Consider the following 19196-nt stretch of genomic DNA (forward strand, 5'->3'; position numbering starts at 1 on the left):
GCTTTTACCCTGGGGGCGGATGCCACCCCCTCTCAGGGGTTGAACATGTTTCATTGCTAATAACTCCGTGAATGGATATATTCAGTAATTCTAAGCAACTTTGTTCTATAAAGTTTTTTCTGAAAGTCAATACTTTTCGATTTTTCGTGAGTGAAAGTGTAATTTTTTTAACCAAAAAAGTAATAAGTATTTTATCAAAAAAAAATAATTATAAAAAATGTAGTTTATAAAAAGAACAAAAAGAATGGTGCATTTATGGCGTCTGTAGACCCAATACAAGCGGAGTAATAGATCGTTGAAAGTTGGTTCTTATCCGTCAAACGCCAAAATTGAAAGTTTGAACGTGAAATAACCAAAAACCAATGCATTTTTCAGGGAATACTCATAGAACATTTTTTAAAGTGCTTGAAAAAACCTATTTTTATTTTTTATAAAAGTCCCTAGCATCAAACCTAAGCGAGTTATGACGAAAATAAAGTTGGTCCGTATTGTTTTCGGCGACAAAANTTTAAGGTTTGATAAAATAAATACATTACATTTTAAATAATAAAAAGATCGTATTATATTTTGAACTAAAAACAAATTTTTAACTATAATTGTTCGATTTTTTTTCCAAGGGGTGGTTTTTATAAGGGTTGAAACTTATAAATAAATAATAAAAAATGAAAACAGTAAAGAAATCTTAATTTAATATCACTATATGATTAAATTATTCCAAGTTGCTGTATAATAATTTTCAACATTATTTTTTAATCATTACTGTCATAGGGGGTGGTTTTTAGGGCTTGACAATTTTCAATTCATCATAATTACTTATTTAAAGATAATTTCAACCTATTACACGCTCGAATCTACAATTCTATAATTATTTTCGAATAGGGCTAGTTTTCACCCCTAAAAAATAAAAAGCAACCCCCGGCACTGGGTCAACTTTGAAGTAGATTATATAACTTTAGAACAAACAGTATTGAATTATACCAGCAATACCTAGACTTAGAGATAGAGAGATATACTAATTTCCGACAAAGAACTACATAATGTCAAAAGTGAGACAACAGATGAATGATGCAGCAATTTTTGATGTCTCAACTACAGACATTAGTATAGTCAGACGCTGCAGAGCACTACATCCACGTATTATATATAGTACAAATTATTTTATGTTAAAATGTAAGCATTTTATGAGGAAACAATTATTTCAGATTTTACACTGCCCCAATCTCATTCACATAATGTCCTTTGAAATTGTTTTTTAACTCATCATTTCCTCCTTACTTTGGGGTACGTTCACGTAATTGTCCTGCGACTTCACTATTTTACTCGCTGCGTTACTGCTGCCTTTGTCTTCGTTCCCCGCGTTTGGAATAATAAGGTAACTGGGATTCGAGACACTGTTTGGCGTCATAGGACTCTGCAGCGTTGTTTCGCAACCGGAATCGCTGTCTCTACGAAGCATTGGCGTCATTTCCATTGCGTTACCTTCTTCCGAATTTAAGTTCTTCACCTTGAAGTCGAATACGGGACCTACAGAAAGAAAACACCCATAATTCCGGCATAATAAAAGGTTGTTCAAACGTTACTACAAACTGTGGTAGCTCCATGTATACGAAATATTGGAACAACCTGTATAATTTATCCTTAAACAATAATTTCGAAGAGTGTAAACACCCAAAAAAATTGTTATATTGCAAACCTTCTTCCACCCGTGGACTGAATATGGTGTTGGGTCTCATGCTGAGGTAACCAGAGTCACCAAACAGTTCTTGGCCCACCATCTCGTTTACGTAATGAGGCGATGACAGTGCCTCAAAAGTAGGGGAGTTGAGCATTGCTAAATAATCAGTCTGACCCAGGCGTTGAGTGTTCATCACTAAGTATGAGTCGTTTAAATCAATGTAATGCTGAAAAATCAGTCAAAGTGAATTTTTTTACGTTTCGTTACAATGAAGAATGGAAATGTTTTTAACTATGGTACCAAATAATAGTGGTCTAAGCTTAAGGACAGTCACATACAGGGTGTATCGTGTAAAAATTACACTACAGCTTCCTAACGATATTTGTAATAGAAAAGTCTTATACGAAAAAGTTCTATTTTTGCGATTATTTGTCGTAAATTAGGTTTTTTGAAAAAAAATCTCATGCTCCTTGAAGGTGATTCTTAGAACAACAATTGTTTATACATATTTCCTGAGTCATTGATTTTACGTTGTATTATTAAATTGTTATTGCTGTTTGTTTCTCAATATTATATATTTATTGTGTATTACTTTGTTTGAAAAACTTAACCATTTCACAGGTAATGAAGAGAGAATAGAATAAACCGCTATGTAAAAAAATATATTAATTTTGATAAATTTCCAGTGGCGTAGAAATTATATTAAAAATAGGGGTAATCAGGGCCCCTTACGGACGCCTATGATTGATCTATTTTCACAATAATTTGTAAAATCGATAAAGAGTTTCATTCGTACACTGTATAATAAATATAAAACAAATGGCTTTCATAGTTTAAGAAAAAATAAAACCAAAAAAAATATTTTTTTTGAAGATATTATATCTCTAAAAGGAAGCCTTCGGAAGAAAAAGTGTACACTTCAAAGTAACATTATTTAGATAAAATCTATCGATGTTTCAAATCCAAATCATAAAAAGTGAATCATCCTGTATGTTTAACTCATCAAAACAGCAACTATTGTATAATACACTTTTCTGAAAGCTCAGATTTTTTTCCGGTTTTAAAATGGTGCTATGAGTTGCCTACGCATTATGGAAAAAAAATTAATAATCTATATTATCTTTAAGATTAAGAGGTTTTAAAAAAGTACACAAAAGTTGTTGCTTTTGATGAGTTAACCGCATGATTCAAATTTTGGTTCTTATTCCTGGAACACTCTGTGTTATTGACTGCAATAACTTTGTGAGAGACAGATTCTCCTAATTCGCAGTGGTGGAGGTGCTGGAGGTAATAGAAGATATTAATTCTTATTTAACAATTTTCGTTTTTCTTTTAATAATTCATAAAGAAGTCTCCTCAAATAAACATAATTTTAGTGGACACCGATAACTGCTTCATTTTAGGGAATTGCCAATAAATATTTGTATGCACTTTGAGGACAATTACATTTTTACTTTACTTACGTTTTTTATTGTGTCTTCTAAAAGACTTCCTAATCGCTCTGATAACTTTTCGAATGAGGGTCGGGCTAAGGGTGTAGAAGACCAACAGTCAGTCATCATCTTGTACCTGCAAAAATGTAATAGTTCAATGATCAATCCGGAAAACCAGTGGCTTTAAATCTTTCATTCACTCATTGGTTTAAATTTATCCAAAAAATGATCTTCTAAAACCCGACAACAATTCAACATAACTATCTTTGTTTATCATACGGATTTGCGTTAATCATTTCTTTGTCATTATAGCGCACTTTCCAGCACTGTAAAGCAACAAAGAGACAGATGATGAAGGTAAATATCATCTTGTAATTCGGAACCCAATTATTAAAATATCAACATTCTGGTATGATGTTGAATATGTCTTGGAAATCGAGATTGGGAATGTCTCTCTTGTACCTGCAGTGGTTTTTTTTATAGTAGCTGATTTTTAATTATATGGAATATTTTAACAATGACTTACACTTCCTTTGGAGCGTAATGCGGTGATTCCATCCTATATCCGTCCAATAGTTTTTGATATAATCTTTCATCTGCCTCCATGCCTGGATACGGAGTTCTGGCTAGTGAGAAAAATTCCCACAGGACTATACCAAACGACCACACGTCAGACTGAGTAGAAAACACTCGGTCCCTTATCGATTCTATTGCCATCCATTTTATTGGTAAGGGGCCCTGTTCGAGTATAAAATTACTTCTTTATGGATTCTTTAATTCAAATGTTTTATTTTAAATTAAATATTGGTTGAAAAAAGTGTGCTGTTTTTTATATGTAGATTAATTACTACCAAAACAAAAAATAATTATAAAGGTTGCCACACAAGGAAGTGCTCTAACTTTGAGAGAACATTCCTCAGGCGAAAATAAGCCCAAAAAAGATTTACACCTCTTCTAGAAATGAACTGAATGATTTTATGGCCTAGTTTGGGTAAAACTGGTGTCTAATATTCTTTAAATACCCAACTGAATACAATAAAAGTTTGAATTCAAGATTTTCAGGTTCAGTTTGAATGTCCAAGGACCAACAAGTTTTGAAAGTTTTAAGTAACAATAATTGTTAAAGACGTTATAACAATGTTGTTTTCGTTTAATTGTTTAGGAATTAAAAAGGTCATTAAAATAATTAAACCTACATTTCCTTTTTTCTTGTAATTGTCATTTTTGTACATGCTCTTTGCCAGTCCAAAATCGCATATTTTGACGACGTTGTTGTCAGCCAGAAGTATATTTCTCGCTGCTAAGTCTCCGTGAAGGACCTAGAAGGGTTTGCGTATAAATATGTTGTTAAATTTTTAACCTTTTACTACCTTTCTAGAAGCTAAATAGTGCATGCCTCGGGCAACCTGAAAAGCCCAAGCCAGCAGGTCCTTCGTGCAAATCGGCTTAACGTTGCCTTTGTAGTCTCCTTTGTAATTGGACCGCCAATCTGGTTGAACGCTGTTATTGCTTATAACTACTCCTTCCTCACCTATTGGAAAATTCTTGTTGTAGATTTAAGATTTGTAGAGTCTAAAAAAATTACCTTGCGATGATGTGGTGATGTCCGTTGTAGAACATGGATCAGAGTTAGCTTTATAATATCCATTTTTGGAAGGAGATAGAACTGTGCGATTAGTGATGTTGGAAAATGTCAGTGCAGCATATTTGAGCAAAGGAGATTGACCGTTACTACAAAAAAAGTAACGATGCATTCATCTTATCACATTAGAAGGAAGTATTAGTTTCCACATAATCATTGACCAAATGACAAGGACAATGTGTTACCTTCTGTCACTTGATACCGAGTAGGTTCGGTCAAAGAGTTCCTGGCCACTCGCGTAGTCTATTTTGCCTGTTTTTGGGTCTACCTGATCTATATAATTGTCCCTGTGTTTAAAGAGATAGTTCTGTAGGTTGCCAAACCGACAGAATTCCACAATCACTAGTAATTCCCCTAAAATGGAATAAAATTAAAACCTGTATACAGGTATGAGATACTCCAGAACTGAGAAACCATAGGCAAATTTCATTCATGTACTTTTATTGCAACAAGCTTCTTACTTTAAGTACTTACTTTTAGCAACATTTTTTGTACAGGCTCCTAGCAGGTTAACGACATTTAAATGTTTTCCGAGATGAATCATTATCTTCAGTTCAGACACCAATGCCTTTATGTAAATGTGATCTGTATTCTTCTTAACCATCTTGACGGCTACAGGAGTTTCTTCCTCCCCTTCCACGATTCTTTTCGCTACACCTTTCATGACTACGCCAAAGGCGCCTGACCCTAGTTGTTTACCTGAAAGAATATTATCAACAAAAAATAATAGTTTCCAATTAAGAAATAATTAGTTAATATAAAATTATTACCTAGTTTTAAATGTTCTATTGGAAACTCCCATTTTTGATCATACGGTAAAAGTTCAGCTTGTTCATCGATTCCGAGTTCAGGATTTATATTTTCTACGGCACCTTTTTGAAAATTCGCAAGTCCCAGTAATTTAAGCTCCCTTTGCAGTAGCTGAAAATTAATTTATTGGGTATACTGAACCACAGAATGTGCCACTTAACATTTCCGGTTTCCACTTAGAAAGTAAAAGTAGTATTTTAAATTACTATGAAGAACAGAAGGGGGATTTAGTAGAGACCAGATGTCAGAATTCATATCGAAGAGCAGTTCCCGAGAATTGGGGGAGCTACCATGATGCGGGATCGAACGTCTACTTTGGTAAATTGCAGTTTGATATATATCACCCTTTGCTATTCCCTCACACGTATTTTTAGCTTCTAGGGAAACGACGGTGAAAATTATAAGTGGCATATCCCATACTTTCACTGTTTGCACATTCTGCCGAAGAAAATAAAAAATATAATATACCTTTTCTTTTCTGATTTTAATGACGATAAATATAAATGTCCCAATGGATACCAAACTGAGCAGTATAATGATAGTAAAAAGCATGCTATAATCCGCTTTTAGTACATCTAAAAATAAAACATTAAGAAGTTAGTTGTTTTTTTTTTTAAATTATATGAAATACTTTTGAATTTTACAGTTCCTTGTTTCTGCGTGCTGCCCATCCTGTTTGTCGCTTCGCACTTGTAGGTACCTTGATCTTGTACTATAGTTTGCAAAAATGTAATTTCCTCGTTATTATCTGAAATCTGGATTCTTTTTGTTTCTGTGTGAAAAGCGACCCCGTTCTTAAAAAAAAGAATAAGATCTAAATGTGGTAACATAGAGATATCATCATTTTACCTTATACCATTTCACAACAGGTTTTGGTACACCAAATACCTTACAATACAACACTAATCTGTCGGGAAGGTTCATTTCTTTTTCATCTTGCAAAGTGGAGTTAATGATTTGTGGTTGTTCTGGATCTGCAATGGGTACATTTAGATAAAAGGGCACCTATGGTAAAAGAAAATCCGCAGGCCACAATATGATAAATAGGTCTAAACCGCTTTCTTTGGGAGTTAAAGGGTGCTTTACACAGTCCAAATAAAAGTTAATATTTTCGTATGAAGCTGCGAAAACAATAAACCAAGAACCAATTATCTCTTGACATGTGCTACAATTTTTTTAACACAAAGTCTTAGTCCAATACGTAGTGAATTGCTAATCGCAAAATGTTACGCTGCAGACCAAAATTACTCTAAATTACTGTAAAATTGTAACTAAGAAAATTAAGTAAAATTTTTTAGAAATTGGTCTGATGATAATAACATGTAGTCTGTCAGTGGAGCTACATGTTAAGCTGAAATTTTATGGTGTGAATGATTATACTGCGCTATTTTTAGTAGTAATATGAATGTAAATACATATCTATAATAACGGTAGCTGTGGTTTAATTATCGCTACATTGTATTTCTATTTTATACAAGGTGGCCCAATTAAAACACTGAAATATTTTCAATGCAACAGGTTTTTTCGGAAAACCCCGAAACTGGTCAATTTCGCTTTCAAGCGGGGAACATAACATAAGAAAATATAATCAAGTAAAACTCACTTGCCACATTGAAAGTCATATTTCGGTATAAGTATTTTCCATTCTTATCGAGAACTCGACAGCTATACAATCCACTGTCAGAAACATCTGTCTGTTGCATTTGTAGTTCAAGTTTGTTGGAATATCGGGTACTACTATTTGTAAGTCGGTATCCTAAAATTGAAGAAAATATCGTCTCCGATCTACCTACTTTTTAAATAAAAGAATAGCATACATACTATCATTATTTGTTAATACTTTATTTTTAAAGAACCAGGTAACATCAGAATAATTCTGGTCTGACGCTCCACATATTACTGAAGTTGTGTCGCCTTTTATGATGGTTACTGAGTTGTCTTGTTCATTTACATCCACATCCTTGTCCAAACTAAATACGGCGAAACCATTGCTGATGTCTGAAAATAAGAAATATAAGATAATTTTCAAATGAATAAGATTGTAACGACAGAAGAAGGAACATTATCAAAGAAAGTTATTTTCAACCAAAACTTTTGAGCTTCTTAAGTTTTCCTAAAATGCACTGTTTTCGGTTAAAAGTCCGAAAACCATGATATTAGAACCATGCACAGCAGTTGAAATCTAGTTAACTTATGTGAGTTTATGTTAGTTAGGTTAGGGTAGGTTATATTCGTTGTGAGTGGACTAATAGCTAACCCTCCAATGAGACCTTATGACACCGTCAAATGAGTTGGTAGTTCTTGGCAGTATTCAAGTGCTGTTCTCTCCAAGTCAGGAAAGCTGTTTTGGCAATAGCCGGAGCTATACTAAGGATTGGATCTGGTCTGATAAAGTTACAGGCTTTCGCTAGAGAATCTACAAATTCATTCCCTTGTTGGTCTGAATGACTAGGTCCAGAGTCACCTTGTTATTATTTCCTTCACGTTAAAGCCTTCTGACCGTTCAAGAAAAACACCAAATAACATTTGAATAAGATTCAGGAGTTTTTTTTACCAACTTAGCTGTTGGTAAAATCATATGCAAAATTCTATTCTTCCAGGAACAATTGTTAAAACAATAAAAAAACAATAAAAGTAACTGTGCAATCTTTAATCTTTGAAAGATCTTTATGGAAATACAGAAAAAATATTAATCTCATGTTCATCAACATTTTAGTGATTGATTAGTTTAAATATGAAATCGTTCATATAACAATAATTGTGTGAATTGAAAAAAACTGTTTCGGACTTACCCGAGACGTGAAGTCCTTTTATAATCGATGAGTTTCCTTGGTAATTCCTTGCGTGGCATTTGAGATATCCAGACTCGTTGGCGTTGATGGTTACTTCAGACACGAATTTGAATTCTCCGATTTTAGAATTTTTTCCATTTACCTGAACAATCAAATTTAAATCGATTAATTGTTGTCACGTTTTCGAATTTGCAATTTCCAATTCCGATGTTATTTACCGACGTTTTATCTAGGATAAAGTAACTTACTGGAACATAATCGCAGGTAGTGGACTGACATGGTTTGAAATACCAATGGAACTCCGGTTCTGGATTAGCGGAAGCGTAACACTTTACGGTACTCTGCGTATTAACTGGCAGAAACGGCTTTATCTCTAGCTCTACTTTTGGCTTGTCTAGAATAAACTTTTTGTTCCACTAATAATAACTACACTTTTTTTTTTACCTACCGGTTACATTTAAGAAAAATTTCTTTACTTGGGTCCTCTTATTCACGGTCAATAAAGTAAAGTTACCGAAGTCATTGATAGTAATGTCTTTTATTTTTAAAAACGCTCTATTTTTGGCAGAGTTATAGTATGCTTCATATTTGGTTCCGTTTCCCATGTATATTGTTTTGTTTTGAGTGTCCAACCTAAGAATATAACAATATCTTTAAAAAGTCAAACGAAAGACATTGAAAATGAGTTTATATTAAAGTTAAAAAAAATTGTATAGGTATTTATTTTGAAGGAAAAATACGTTCATAGTTAAAGTTTTGATGTTAACGAAAGAATAGACTAACTTTTGGGAATATATAAAGAATTAGGATTGATTTATTGCAGGGATGCACAGACTTATAGGGAACAGGGGCCACTCGGGAAAAATATAAGCCAAGGACGGGCCACTACAAACAATATTTATTAACACAAAATTTTTTATTTTTAAATAGTATGAAATACAATGATAAAAATAAAATAACCTTCAAAAATGTTCGTTGTAATAATTATGTAATCATTACAATGTACTATTTCATGTTTTATTATTTTGATGCATGACATTGCATTGAACTAACAAGTTTTTTTATATTTGGCTCCACATTACTTGTAGCCACACGTATAATTGCTTCCAAATTTTCATTTGCCAGACGGTTTCGGTTTTTCGTTTTGTTAAGTTTCATCACTGAAAACGTTTGTTCACAAATATACGTCGATCCAAATAAGCTTGCGCATTTCAATGCATTTATTCGCAACTCTTTATAAACGTTTTTATCAACGCAACGGTAGAAGTTGAGTAAATTACCTTTACTAAATTTGTTTCTTAAATTATCATCGTTTTGCATGTCTATTAATTCCAGCTGCATTAATTCCGGCGCATTTTCGGGTGAAATGTTGAAAGGATTGCTGAAAATGTCCAATAGCGGTTTAACTTTTTTGAAGTCTACAAAACGATTTTCAAAAGCTTATATCAAAATATCAATTTTTTCAACATGAGCGAAATTGACGTCAGTTTTATTGAATTTCTCCATAATTTTTTTGTAGTTCGGAAAATGGCCGTAATTGGCTGAATTGATTTGTGTCCTGAAAATACTCAATTTGCATTGAAAGGACGAAACATGAGAGTATAGCTGCGAAATCAATTGATCTTTGCCTTGGAGTCGCGTATTTAAGACATTCAAGTGATTTGTGATGTCTACAAGAAACGCTAAGTCACACAGCTAATCAGGGTTGTCGAGTTCGGGGACGTTGTTTTTCTTTTCCGCCAGAAATAGTTGGATTTCTTCAATCAAGTTAAGAAATCGATGTAGTGTCAACGCACGACTTAGCCACCTTACTTCAGTGTAAAACAGGAGATCACCATATTCGCTTTCAATATCCTCGAGAAATTGTTTGAATTGTCGGTGATTGAGACCTCGTGATTTTATAAAGTTTACGGTAGGTACTACAACTTTCATAACATTTTCAAATCCCAATAATTTTGAACAGGGGGCCTCTTGATGTATAATACAATGAAACTGCATTAATTCCTTGGTATTTATGTTTTTAGTTTGTAAATATGTTTTTAACAGAGTTACTATCCCAGATGAACTTCCAACCATTGAAGGTGCTCTGTCAGTTGTAATTCCAGATAGTTTCGTTAAATCCAAATCCATTATAGAACATTTTTCTAGAAGAGCTTTGAGCATGTCACTTCCCCTGGTTTGACTTGTCAAAGAACTCATACCAATCAGTTCTTCACTCACTTCAAAATTTTGCGTTACACCTCGTAATAATATTAATAGTTGAGCAGTTGAACTTATATCTGTAGATTCGTCGAGCGCTATAAAAAAATACTCAAAACTAAAACGATTTCGTAGCTAATTGCTCTTCTATATTATCTGCTAATGCGGTAATTCTTCTTTGAACAGTCATCCGATTTAACTGAATTTTTTTAAATTTCTTTACATTTTCCGGACACATTTTTTTGCGGCGATATCCAAACATTGCTTAACAAACTCACCATCTTTAAAAGGCCGACAAGTTTTCGCTAATATTCGAGATATTTCAAAGCTAATTTCAGTGGCTGTTTCAGCATCTTGAATTGGCTTTGTAAACATAGATTGCCGGCCTATTAGTTCCCGTTGTAAAGTGGAAATTCTTTGCGTTCGATTTTCGTCAGTTAATTTGGTAAAAGTTGGATGCTGGGTTTCATAGTGCCTTTTCACATTATATTCCTTCGGAATAGAAACACTACTCTTGCATATTAAACAGACAATTTTGTTATGCGATGAAATAAAAAAGTATTTTTCGGTCCAAATATCATGAAACTGTCGATTTTCATCTTCAACCTTACGACTACGTTTCTTACTGGGGCCTGGTTTATCCATATCAAAATTAATATTATATGTTACAGTCGGTAAAAGCCAAGTTCGAACGACGAAATATTTACTCGTCACAGATTACAGTTATCAAACAATAATAATAACGTTCGCTTATCCGTAGTCAAAACTTAACTGCCCCGGTAGCCGGCGATGCGTCGTATTTATACGAGTTACCAAACATCGAGAACCATCCGCTTTGTTCGGGGATCGACGTGTTTCGCGAATCTGTAATCTAGTTGATGCGACAGATTTCTAGTCTCGTAATAATATGTTTGGACCGGAGCGCGGCGAGTAGAATACTTTTAAAATTCGTTGGCGGGCCGCATAAACATCGACAGCGGGTAGATGTCTTTTTCTTTTCTGTTTTTGGCTCGTTTTCCCTGGGAAGGGAACAACAGAATCATAATAAAATCCCATATTACTTGGTACCGACGATTCATTTCGTTGGTATCTTGCTGAAACCGTCCACTCTGTTTTTATATAGTCTCTAACATTCTCCGGAAAGTAGTCAAGATGTGAGTTAGGAAAAGTAATTTCAAGTTCATCAGGCAACTCAACTGTCTGAAGTTTTCCAATTCCTCAACTAAATTCTGGTAATCCTCACTTTTATGATTCCTCAGGAAATTCAGACTGACTTTCTTGAAACTCAGCCATGCTGCTTCTTCAGTATCATTCATTTTTTTCATAAATTTTTCGTCTCAACATCGTACGGATTTGAGAACACCTTCTTCGAGTAAAGCATCACGTATTTCCGGAAACAGTCGCCATCTTTGTCCAAAGCTTTAACGAACTGTTTTATGAAACCAAGTTTGATATGGGTAGGTGGAAGCAGAATATTTGAAGGATCAACTAAGGGTTTGTGATGTTTTTCAATCCTAGATGGAAATCTGTCCGTTTTGGCCACATTATGTTCCTAGTGATTCTTTCTGTCTCTACAATCCCATAGTCATAAGAAAAAAGGGGGGGGAGGAGGTAAAGATGAAGTTGGACTCACTCCAGTTTTGAAAATATATTTTTTTTGTATTTAAGGGCGATTTCTAAGTAAGTGGTTAGAAAAACAGTTTTTTACTACTACAGGAACAAAATATACAATACATACGTACCATGTTACATAGGGTTTTGGGTGACCCTTAACTGTTACGTCCCACTGAACTGATGGATCTCCCGCAGATGCTAGGACTGAGTATGCCTTATTCTCTTCTTCCACAGTAAGAAAATGCTCATCCACATCTAATGATGAAGTCACTCTTATTGTTAGTCAAATGATTATACAATTAAAAGATACCATACTTACCAAAAATGTTGACAACCAAACTGCCCTGAGAACTATGCTGCTGGTTATCCGTAACATTACAAAAGTAGCTTCCACTGTCTAACTTTGTAACATTAGGTATGGTTAAAGTGTCCACCAGAAAGTCCCCCTTTTTTTCGTAATGTGGACGCATTATGTTCTTCTAAAAATTAAGTACTGGTAAATTTATCAAAATTGTACAGCCTACCCTATGTGTTTCAAAGTTGACTAATTGTTGACTACTTACGTTTACTTCTTTGGGTGTTCCCCAATGAAAATGTACATCATTATTTATCATTTTTATGATACATTCCAGAACTAAGGTCTGTCCAGTTACACTATGACCTTCGCTTAAATCTCGTATATGAGGTATTGCCAAGTGGCTGATGGGTCCTAGAAATAAATTAGATTTAAATGTAATACCTTTCCCAAACCACGTAAAAGTTATTGTCTGCTTTTTACATCATTTCTTTCAATTTTAGGAGAACTAGGCAAGAATAGTATTGATGTAAAAGACATTAAATCTTTTAAGGGACTTAACAAACTGAAATTTCAAATTCGTAGTATGTGCTTATAAACTACTAATATGCAGGTATTTTGCTGTTATTTTGTAATTCTGTTAATAATGTAGAAAATAGAACTTACTTTCAACAACCATTTGAACATGTGCCTCTTGTATTTCACCACTTCTCTGGAATTTGCATAGAAATAATATTCTGTTCAGAGTTTTTGTGTTATTTGTGATGAATCCATACTTGGGGTCATAACGGTAAACAGTTTCATCTGACGATTGAATGTCCATTTTTATCTAATTCGGGAAAAAAGACATATGAATATCCACTGCAATGATAACTACTAAAACTGTGAAATATTTAAATAACCTGCTTTCGGTTAGTTTATTGAAATGTAAATGATTATGAACGTTGGAAGGGACATTTTGATGATAGGACAGATGAGTCAAAATTTAGTAACAAAGGTATTTTTAATAGACACAATCGACACTTTTGGTCATCAGAAAATTCACATGTCATACCTTAAAAACTAGAAGAGTTAGGTATAAGGAACCATTATACTATTCGAAGGAGAACAAAAGTGTTCATCAAGTTGCGCAAAAATATACAGGGTGTTCCATTTAAAAAAAAAAGCTAAGATGGTTTAAAGTTGACTAAATTCGGTATTAAATTTCTACCACTCTGTATGAAATTAAGTCATTTTGGCAGGGGGGCATGTCCCCTATAAATTTTATTGCTCTAACTACACAGTGCTTTTTAAATTTTTTTTGAAAAAAATTAAATACATATATCAAAAACGGTTAACTTTAAGAATAGGACACCATTATGAAAGTTCACCTAAAAACTGACATAGAATCTGAAATTGCAATAATATACAGGGTGTTCCATTTAAAATAACGAAGATGACGTCAACTTCCGGTATAACCGGAAGCATTAGGTGGACGCCATTATTCTAGTTGAGAAGGGCATACCCGAAAACATTATTGACCAAATATTCAAAATTAAAATCGAATTAGTCTCTGAAATATGTCTTGTCACTGTGGGACACCCTGTACGTAGGTACATACAGAGATAGAGTTACCTGTTACTTGCAGATTATTATTATTTTATTACTTACATCATCACCAAGAGCATTATCACATAATGAAACACGTATGTCGGGTGAAGTAGGTTTGCAAGGTATAATAGCTTCTTGAGATTGTACCACGAAAACACCCTTGACAGTGTTTAATTCCAAAATAGTTAAATGATCGGGGTCTGTAAAAGTATATATTTTAAATTTAATTTTTAAGTGACATTGCGGTAATACCTAACGTTATTTATATTCATCCTTTTTTAAATGATTCTGCATTTGCTATAAAAAGGAAACTAAATTATCCATTATCGGGAAATTGCAACCGATTTACAAAAATGATTTGTAAAGTAAAACCTTTTTTATTTAGAATTGAACGTAATTTAATAATTTCCAGTTAAAAAATTCAAAATTGTAAAATATTAAAAGTTAGACATATTTTTACATTACAACTAGCGCCCCACTATTTGCGTATTCGTATTTGCCGCCTCAAAAATCGTAAAACTACAAATTTTTAAAACAATCGGTACATAAAAACTTAGAATATAGCAAAAAATCAAAAATATTTTTTCAACTTGAAAACCCCGTAGAATGAAAAGGAGCAGCAATTGATTAAGGTATGTTTGGCTCAATCGCTATATTTTGACGTTAAAAATCTGCCATTGAGCTGTGTACCATTATTAATTAAACACCCTGTAGGTATATGCGATAATTTTTTTTAAGAAAAAAATAACTTAATGAGAGAATATACCCGTAATGAATAAGAATCTAAAGTCATATTACGATCAAACATTGTATTAAAAACAATTAAAAGAAATAAAAGAAGAAGAGAGAACTACAAATTAGATTGTACTTACCATTAACATACAAATATATACTTTCGTTGTCTGTATCTGAATCATTATACTGACAATAATAGAAGCCAACAAAAAGATAAGTCATGTTTATAATTTGAAGTTTGCTGCCGTATTGGTAGCTGCTGTTCATCAGTTTCTCAGATTCCCAAATAAATTTGGTCCAAGACTCTTTACCTTTCTAAAATTGAACATTACTTGAAATATTTGTTATATACGATTTAAAGACTAGCAACTTTTTTATTTATTGACCGATTTTAACGAACTTGTTTTTTTTTGTTAAATAGACTCTCGGAAGCGTTTCTATTCACTAGGATTCTTGTCGAGGAGACCAAAACACAAATGTACCTACCAATGTATGTAGTGTCAGTATACAGTGTGTTTCAAATAATTAGGGACATGTTTTTCATCCACAATATATGTTTATAGGCAAACACCGATGTTGATTGTTTTTGGTCAACACTTACTTGACTTGATTTAAATTAATTTGTATATAACCATTATTATAATTTTGACCAAAGTAAAATTTCTTCACATAAACATATTCCTGATTTTAAGTTGTATTTAAATTTTTTCTAATTGGCTTTAAAAAAGTTGTTTAGACCATTCAATAAAAATTAATGCAAGAGTTGCTGAAATAATATTCAAGAACTTTAAAAATATGTTATGGACCTATATTATTATTTATTTGAAACGTACTGTATACTGGTATTACGAAATTTACCGTACTTGAATTTTAGGTCACTTTGAAAAGAATTCGTTGGAATTTTTTCGTTAAAATATCCTTAAAGGAACGCACTTTCATGCCATTTATTTAATAAGAAAAATTAATTAAAATATTTAAAAAAATAAAAAAGTTACGGAGGTGGCTAGTTTTAATAGCAACAAATGTAATAGTGGTTTAAAGACCGCTGACATTTAAAGTAAGTACGCTGGGTTTTCGGGTTGCTATCCCTGACCACCGCTAGATAAAGAATTACATTGTACTACCTGCTGGAGATCTTTTACCTGCCTGTTCTCGCGCAAGGCTCTGTGGGGTCAGACCTGCAATATTCATTTCAGTTCTTGTTGGTTCTAAAAACAGCTATTAATTTTTAGTACTTAGACCATGACATAACAACCCAAAAAACCTTCGTGCTCTTACCAATTAATTGAGTTAATATTTTCCCATAAAAAAATTGTAATTTTTTCACCTGTATTGGAGGTGTCGTCCATTTTAAGGGTCTATTTCCCTGACAGAACACTGTATGGTTTTCGTTTGATTCAATTATTGTCTCGAACGTTGATGGTAAGATTACAGGTTTTCCAATTCCGGATGCGACTGAAAGTATAATTGTTATTAAATTTAAAATTGGGCTTTTCACCTAACAATACTTCGCATTTTGCTTAGTGTTTGTGATTTATTATGTGATTCATAATTATAAGCTCATTATTTATTTAAAGCTCTGTTAAATTGTTGTTATTATACATTTTTATCTTTTTAAAATTAATGTGAAATTGGGAACGCCTAAATTTGTCATCCGTATTTCAGTTACAATGTACAACATGTAATAAATCATACTAACAATAATAAAAAGAGTAATATCACAGATAATATAGCTTATCGCCTCAGACCCCGCTTTAAATGTTGGAAATTGGCAACCTAAAAAGGATGCATGGTAAGAGTTAGTCAGCATCTAGCAATAAAATTTAGCGTGGTAACTCTTCTACTTGGTAATAGGAGGCAGTTCTAGCGGTGGCTTTGTTGCCAAAAATAATAACTGCCAAATAAATTCAATGCATTTAGTTACGTTATTGAAGAGTTATATGGAACTTATCTTTTATTTGGCAATGACATTTTGTGTTAAATGCTAAATAAAATAAATCAAGTTAAAATTAAAACTATGAATTTACCTAATTAATTATTTATTTCAAAGCAATTAAAAAATGTAAAATATCCTTAAGAACAGTACCTTAATTCTTTATTTAATATAATTCTTAAAAATAATTTTTCTTCTAAAATAATTCTTTTATTTAATAAATTGCTGGAACCTCAAGGGGTGATTGATACGAAATTTATTAAAAAAAAAACAAAAAATCATCAATCAATGAGAGACTTCGCTACTGCTGTTGCAATTATTGACTAACTTTTTTGTTTTTCGACAGACAGACCTCAGACCTTTTCCATTCAACGCAGACTGGATAATCACAACCTGGGGTGTGGGGAGTTACGAGCAAAAACCGTTTTTTTCTCATACGTTGTGACGTAATAGCTCGATGACGAAGGTTAAAAAGGCCACGCGCTCTACCCCACGCTCCCTCCCTAGGTGTCCTGAAGATGCTGGTGAAGTCCCAGAGACTCCTGAAGACAGCAGAGAGAGAGGGAGAGAGAGAAAAGTCCTCTATGAGGACAAAGTCTCTCTGTCTCTATCGCACACAAACAGACAAAAACGACAGAAACGAACCTTCCTTTAAAAATACACGGGATTTATTATTATCAGGATAACCCATTTTAATTTAAAAAATTAAAAAAAAATTAAAGTGGGTTACTCTGATGACGAAAAATAAAACATAGTTAAACTGTATTATTCAAATATCAATAATGTGCAAAAGTTCTTCAGGAATATCGGCAAATTTATTTTGGTGGATGAATTCCGTCAACGAACACCGTAAAAAATATTATTAGAATCCTTAGATGGCCAGAAAAATTCGTCATGGTGATTCGTATTTCCTAATCAAGCAAAAACTTTTACCAAGAATACTTTTTTTCGTATCTTTCTTTTTCTGGTCCATTGGTCCTCTTGAAAACTCAATCCGCCAACATACTGTATATAATTTAATGTTTTTCAGTTTATAAGAAATTTTCTTTTCATTTTGTATGCTATATTTAAATGATTAACACGGTTATATTTATCCAAATATTTTATTTACTGGATTGTATTTAGATTAAAAAAAAAACAGGCAGATATACCGACAGCTGATAATTGCAACAAAGGATATCCGATTTTGGTTAAAATACTTTGATAATATTTAAGAAATTTACATAGATATTTATTTAATAGAGTGTGGTTAAACTTCATCCTGTGTTATTTATTTTGCAACATGTTCCATGAAAATCTCATAAATAACTCTGATATAACTAATATTGCAGTTTACTTATATCACATTTTTATTAAGGCCGGCATTTTATATACAAGAAATCGCACTTTCGTAAAGATCTCTTTAATCGATATGTTCATATTCGTGGGAGATTTGCAGGTCCATTATCGCCCAAAGTGATTTATTATTACTACGACTATTTTCTGCGCAGCCCTCATAATCCTCATTTAAACATGTCATGCAAATACCTCTCAAAAGTGTTAATTGTCGGTCTAACCCTGGGGGACAAAAAAAATTAAATTTTTGATAACGACCTACAGCGACTACTTTCTTTTCTATAGTACCCAAACTAAAGAAATGTTGAAATGCAAGTATTTCTTTAATTTTTCGTTGTGAAAGATCACATAAATCATGTAAATATCGAAAAATATTTTCTAAAACTTCCGACAAACAACTACTTCAGTAGAACATCAATTGAAAATTACGCATGAAATGCCTCTCTTAAGAGCTATCTACGGACGATTTGTTTTAATCCTTACTTTCTTAAGGTTCAACCAAAAAAGTGTTTATGGATAACATTTCAGTGCAAATCACATAAGCTTACAACTACGCTATGTAGTTAAAACAGAAATAATGTTTGAAAGAGAAAAAGCAGAAGCAATGAGTAAGTAACAAATAAAAAATGAATTGTTTTATTTGTAACTGATGCAAAATCGTTTTATATGAAGAATAAACGTGATTCAATGAAAATAATTTAATGATATACCTAACAGCGCAATATCTTTCTTTTACGTTATTCTTATAATTACAAATTTAAAAGCGAAATTAGAAAAAGTCATTAGTAAAATAACTTTGTTATTTACTTACCCACTTTGCTGTCTGCGAACAACGTGCAAATATAAAGAATTGAACCGAATTTGAGAATTAAATCCATTCCAGTAAATTTCAGCGACTACTGCTGTAGATATTCTGTAAAAGCTTTTAACGACGGTGGTAGGGGCGTATTTGTTTAAATAAATTATAAATCTAGATACATGCAACCTGCAATGCATCATAACCAATAGGGATATGAAGCTACCAAGCATGTAAAAGATAATAAAATTCTATAGGCCTACAAAAAAACAAAAAAATGTTTTGTTTGATGTTTTATATTTTGGCCTAAAAATTTCTGTATTCACACATGCCTTTAGATGAGCACT

At 32.8% G+C, this 19196-nt stretch overlaps 1 protein-coding gene across 1 annotated transcript; it reads right to left on the minus strand.

The window, feature by feature from the left end:
- Nucleotides 1–886: 886 nt before the first annotated feature.
- On the minus strand, nucleotides 887–18946 carry LOC108905458 (vascular endothelial growth factor receptor 1-like). The gene is made up of 26 exons (XM_018708329.2): nucleotides 18865–18946; nucleotides 16113–16240; nucleotides 14923–15100; nucleotides 14111–14250; nucleotides 13127–13289; nucleotides 12729–12874; nucleotides 12485–12644; nucleotides 12294–12420; nucleotides 8801–8985; nucleotides 8601–8746; nucleotides 8353–8494; nucleotides 7382–7558; nucleotides 7164–7316; nucleotides 6410–6534; nucleotides 6192–6354; nucleotides 6029–6135; nucleotides 5521–5671; nucleotides 5225–5449; nucleotides 4936–5104; nucleotides 4694–4839; nucleotides 4479–4639; nucleotides 4305–4427; nucleotides 3635–3846; nucleotides 3139–3244; nucleotides 1694–1901; nucleotides 887–1524 (listed from the first exon to the last, which is right to left on the minus strand). The coding sequence occupies exons 1-26, from the start codon at nucleotides 18929–18931 to the stop codon at nucleotides 1253–1255; spliced, it is 4080 nt and encodes a 1359-aa protein (XP_018563845.1). The 5' UTR covers nucleotides 18932–18946; the 3' UTR covers nucleotides 887–1252.
- Nucleotides 18947–19196: the final 250 nt, after the last annotated feature.

This window comes from Anoplophora glabripennis, unplaced genomic scaffold, assembly GCF_000390285.2.
Source record: "Anoplophora glabripennis isolate ALB-LARVAE unplaced genomic scaffold, Agla_2.0 scaffold42, whole genome shotgun sequence".
NCBI lineage: Eukaryota > Metazoa > Arthropoda > Insecta > Coleoptera > Cerambycidae > Anoplophora > Anoplophora glabripennis.

Bases quoted from the DNA above. Each gene is read 5' to 3' on its own strand.
- LOC108905458 (XM_018708329.2), bottom strand. From the start codon at position 18,931: ATGGATTTAATTCTCAAATTCGGTTCAATTCTTTATATTTGCACGTTG. The intron at 15,101-16,112 runs GTGAAAAAATTA...GTTCAATTTTAG, and splicing joins GGACGACACCTCCAATACAG to AAAGGTAAAGAGTCTTGGAC. The intron at 12,421-12,484 runs GTAAGTATGGTA...CTTCATCATTAG, and splicing joins TTTGGTTGTCAACATTTTTG to ATGTGGATGAGCATTTTCTT.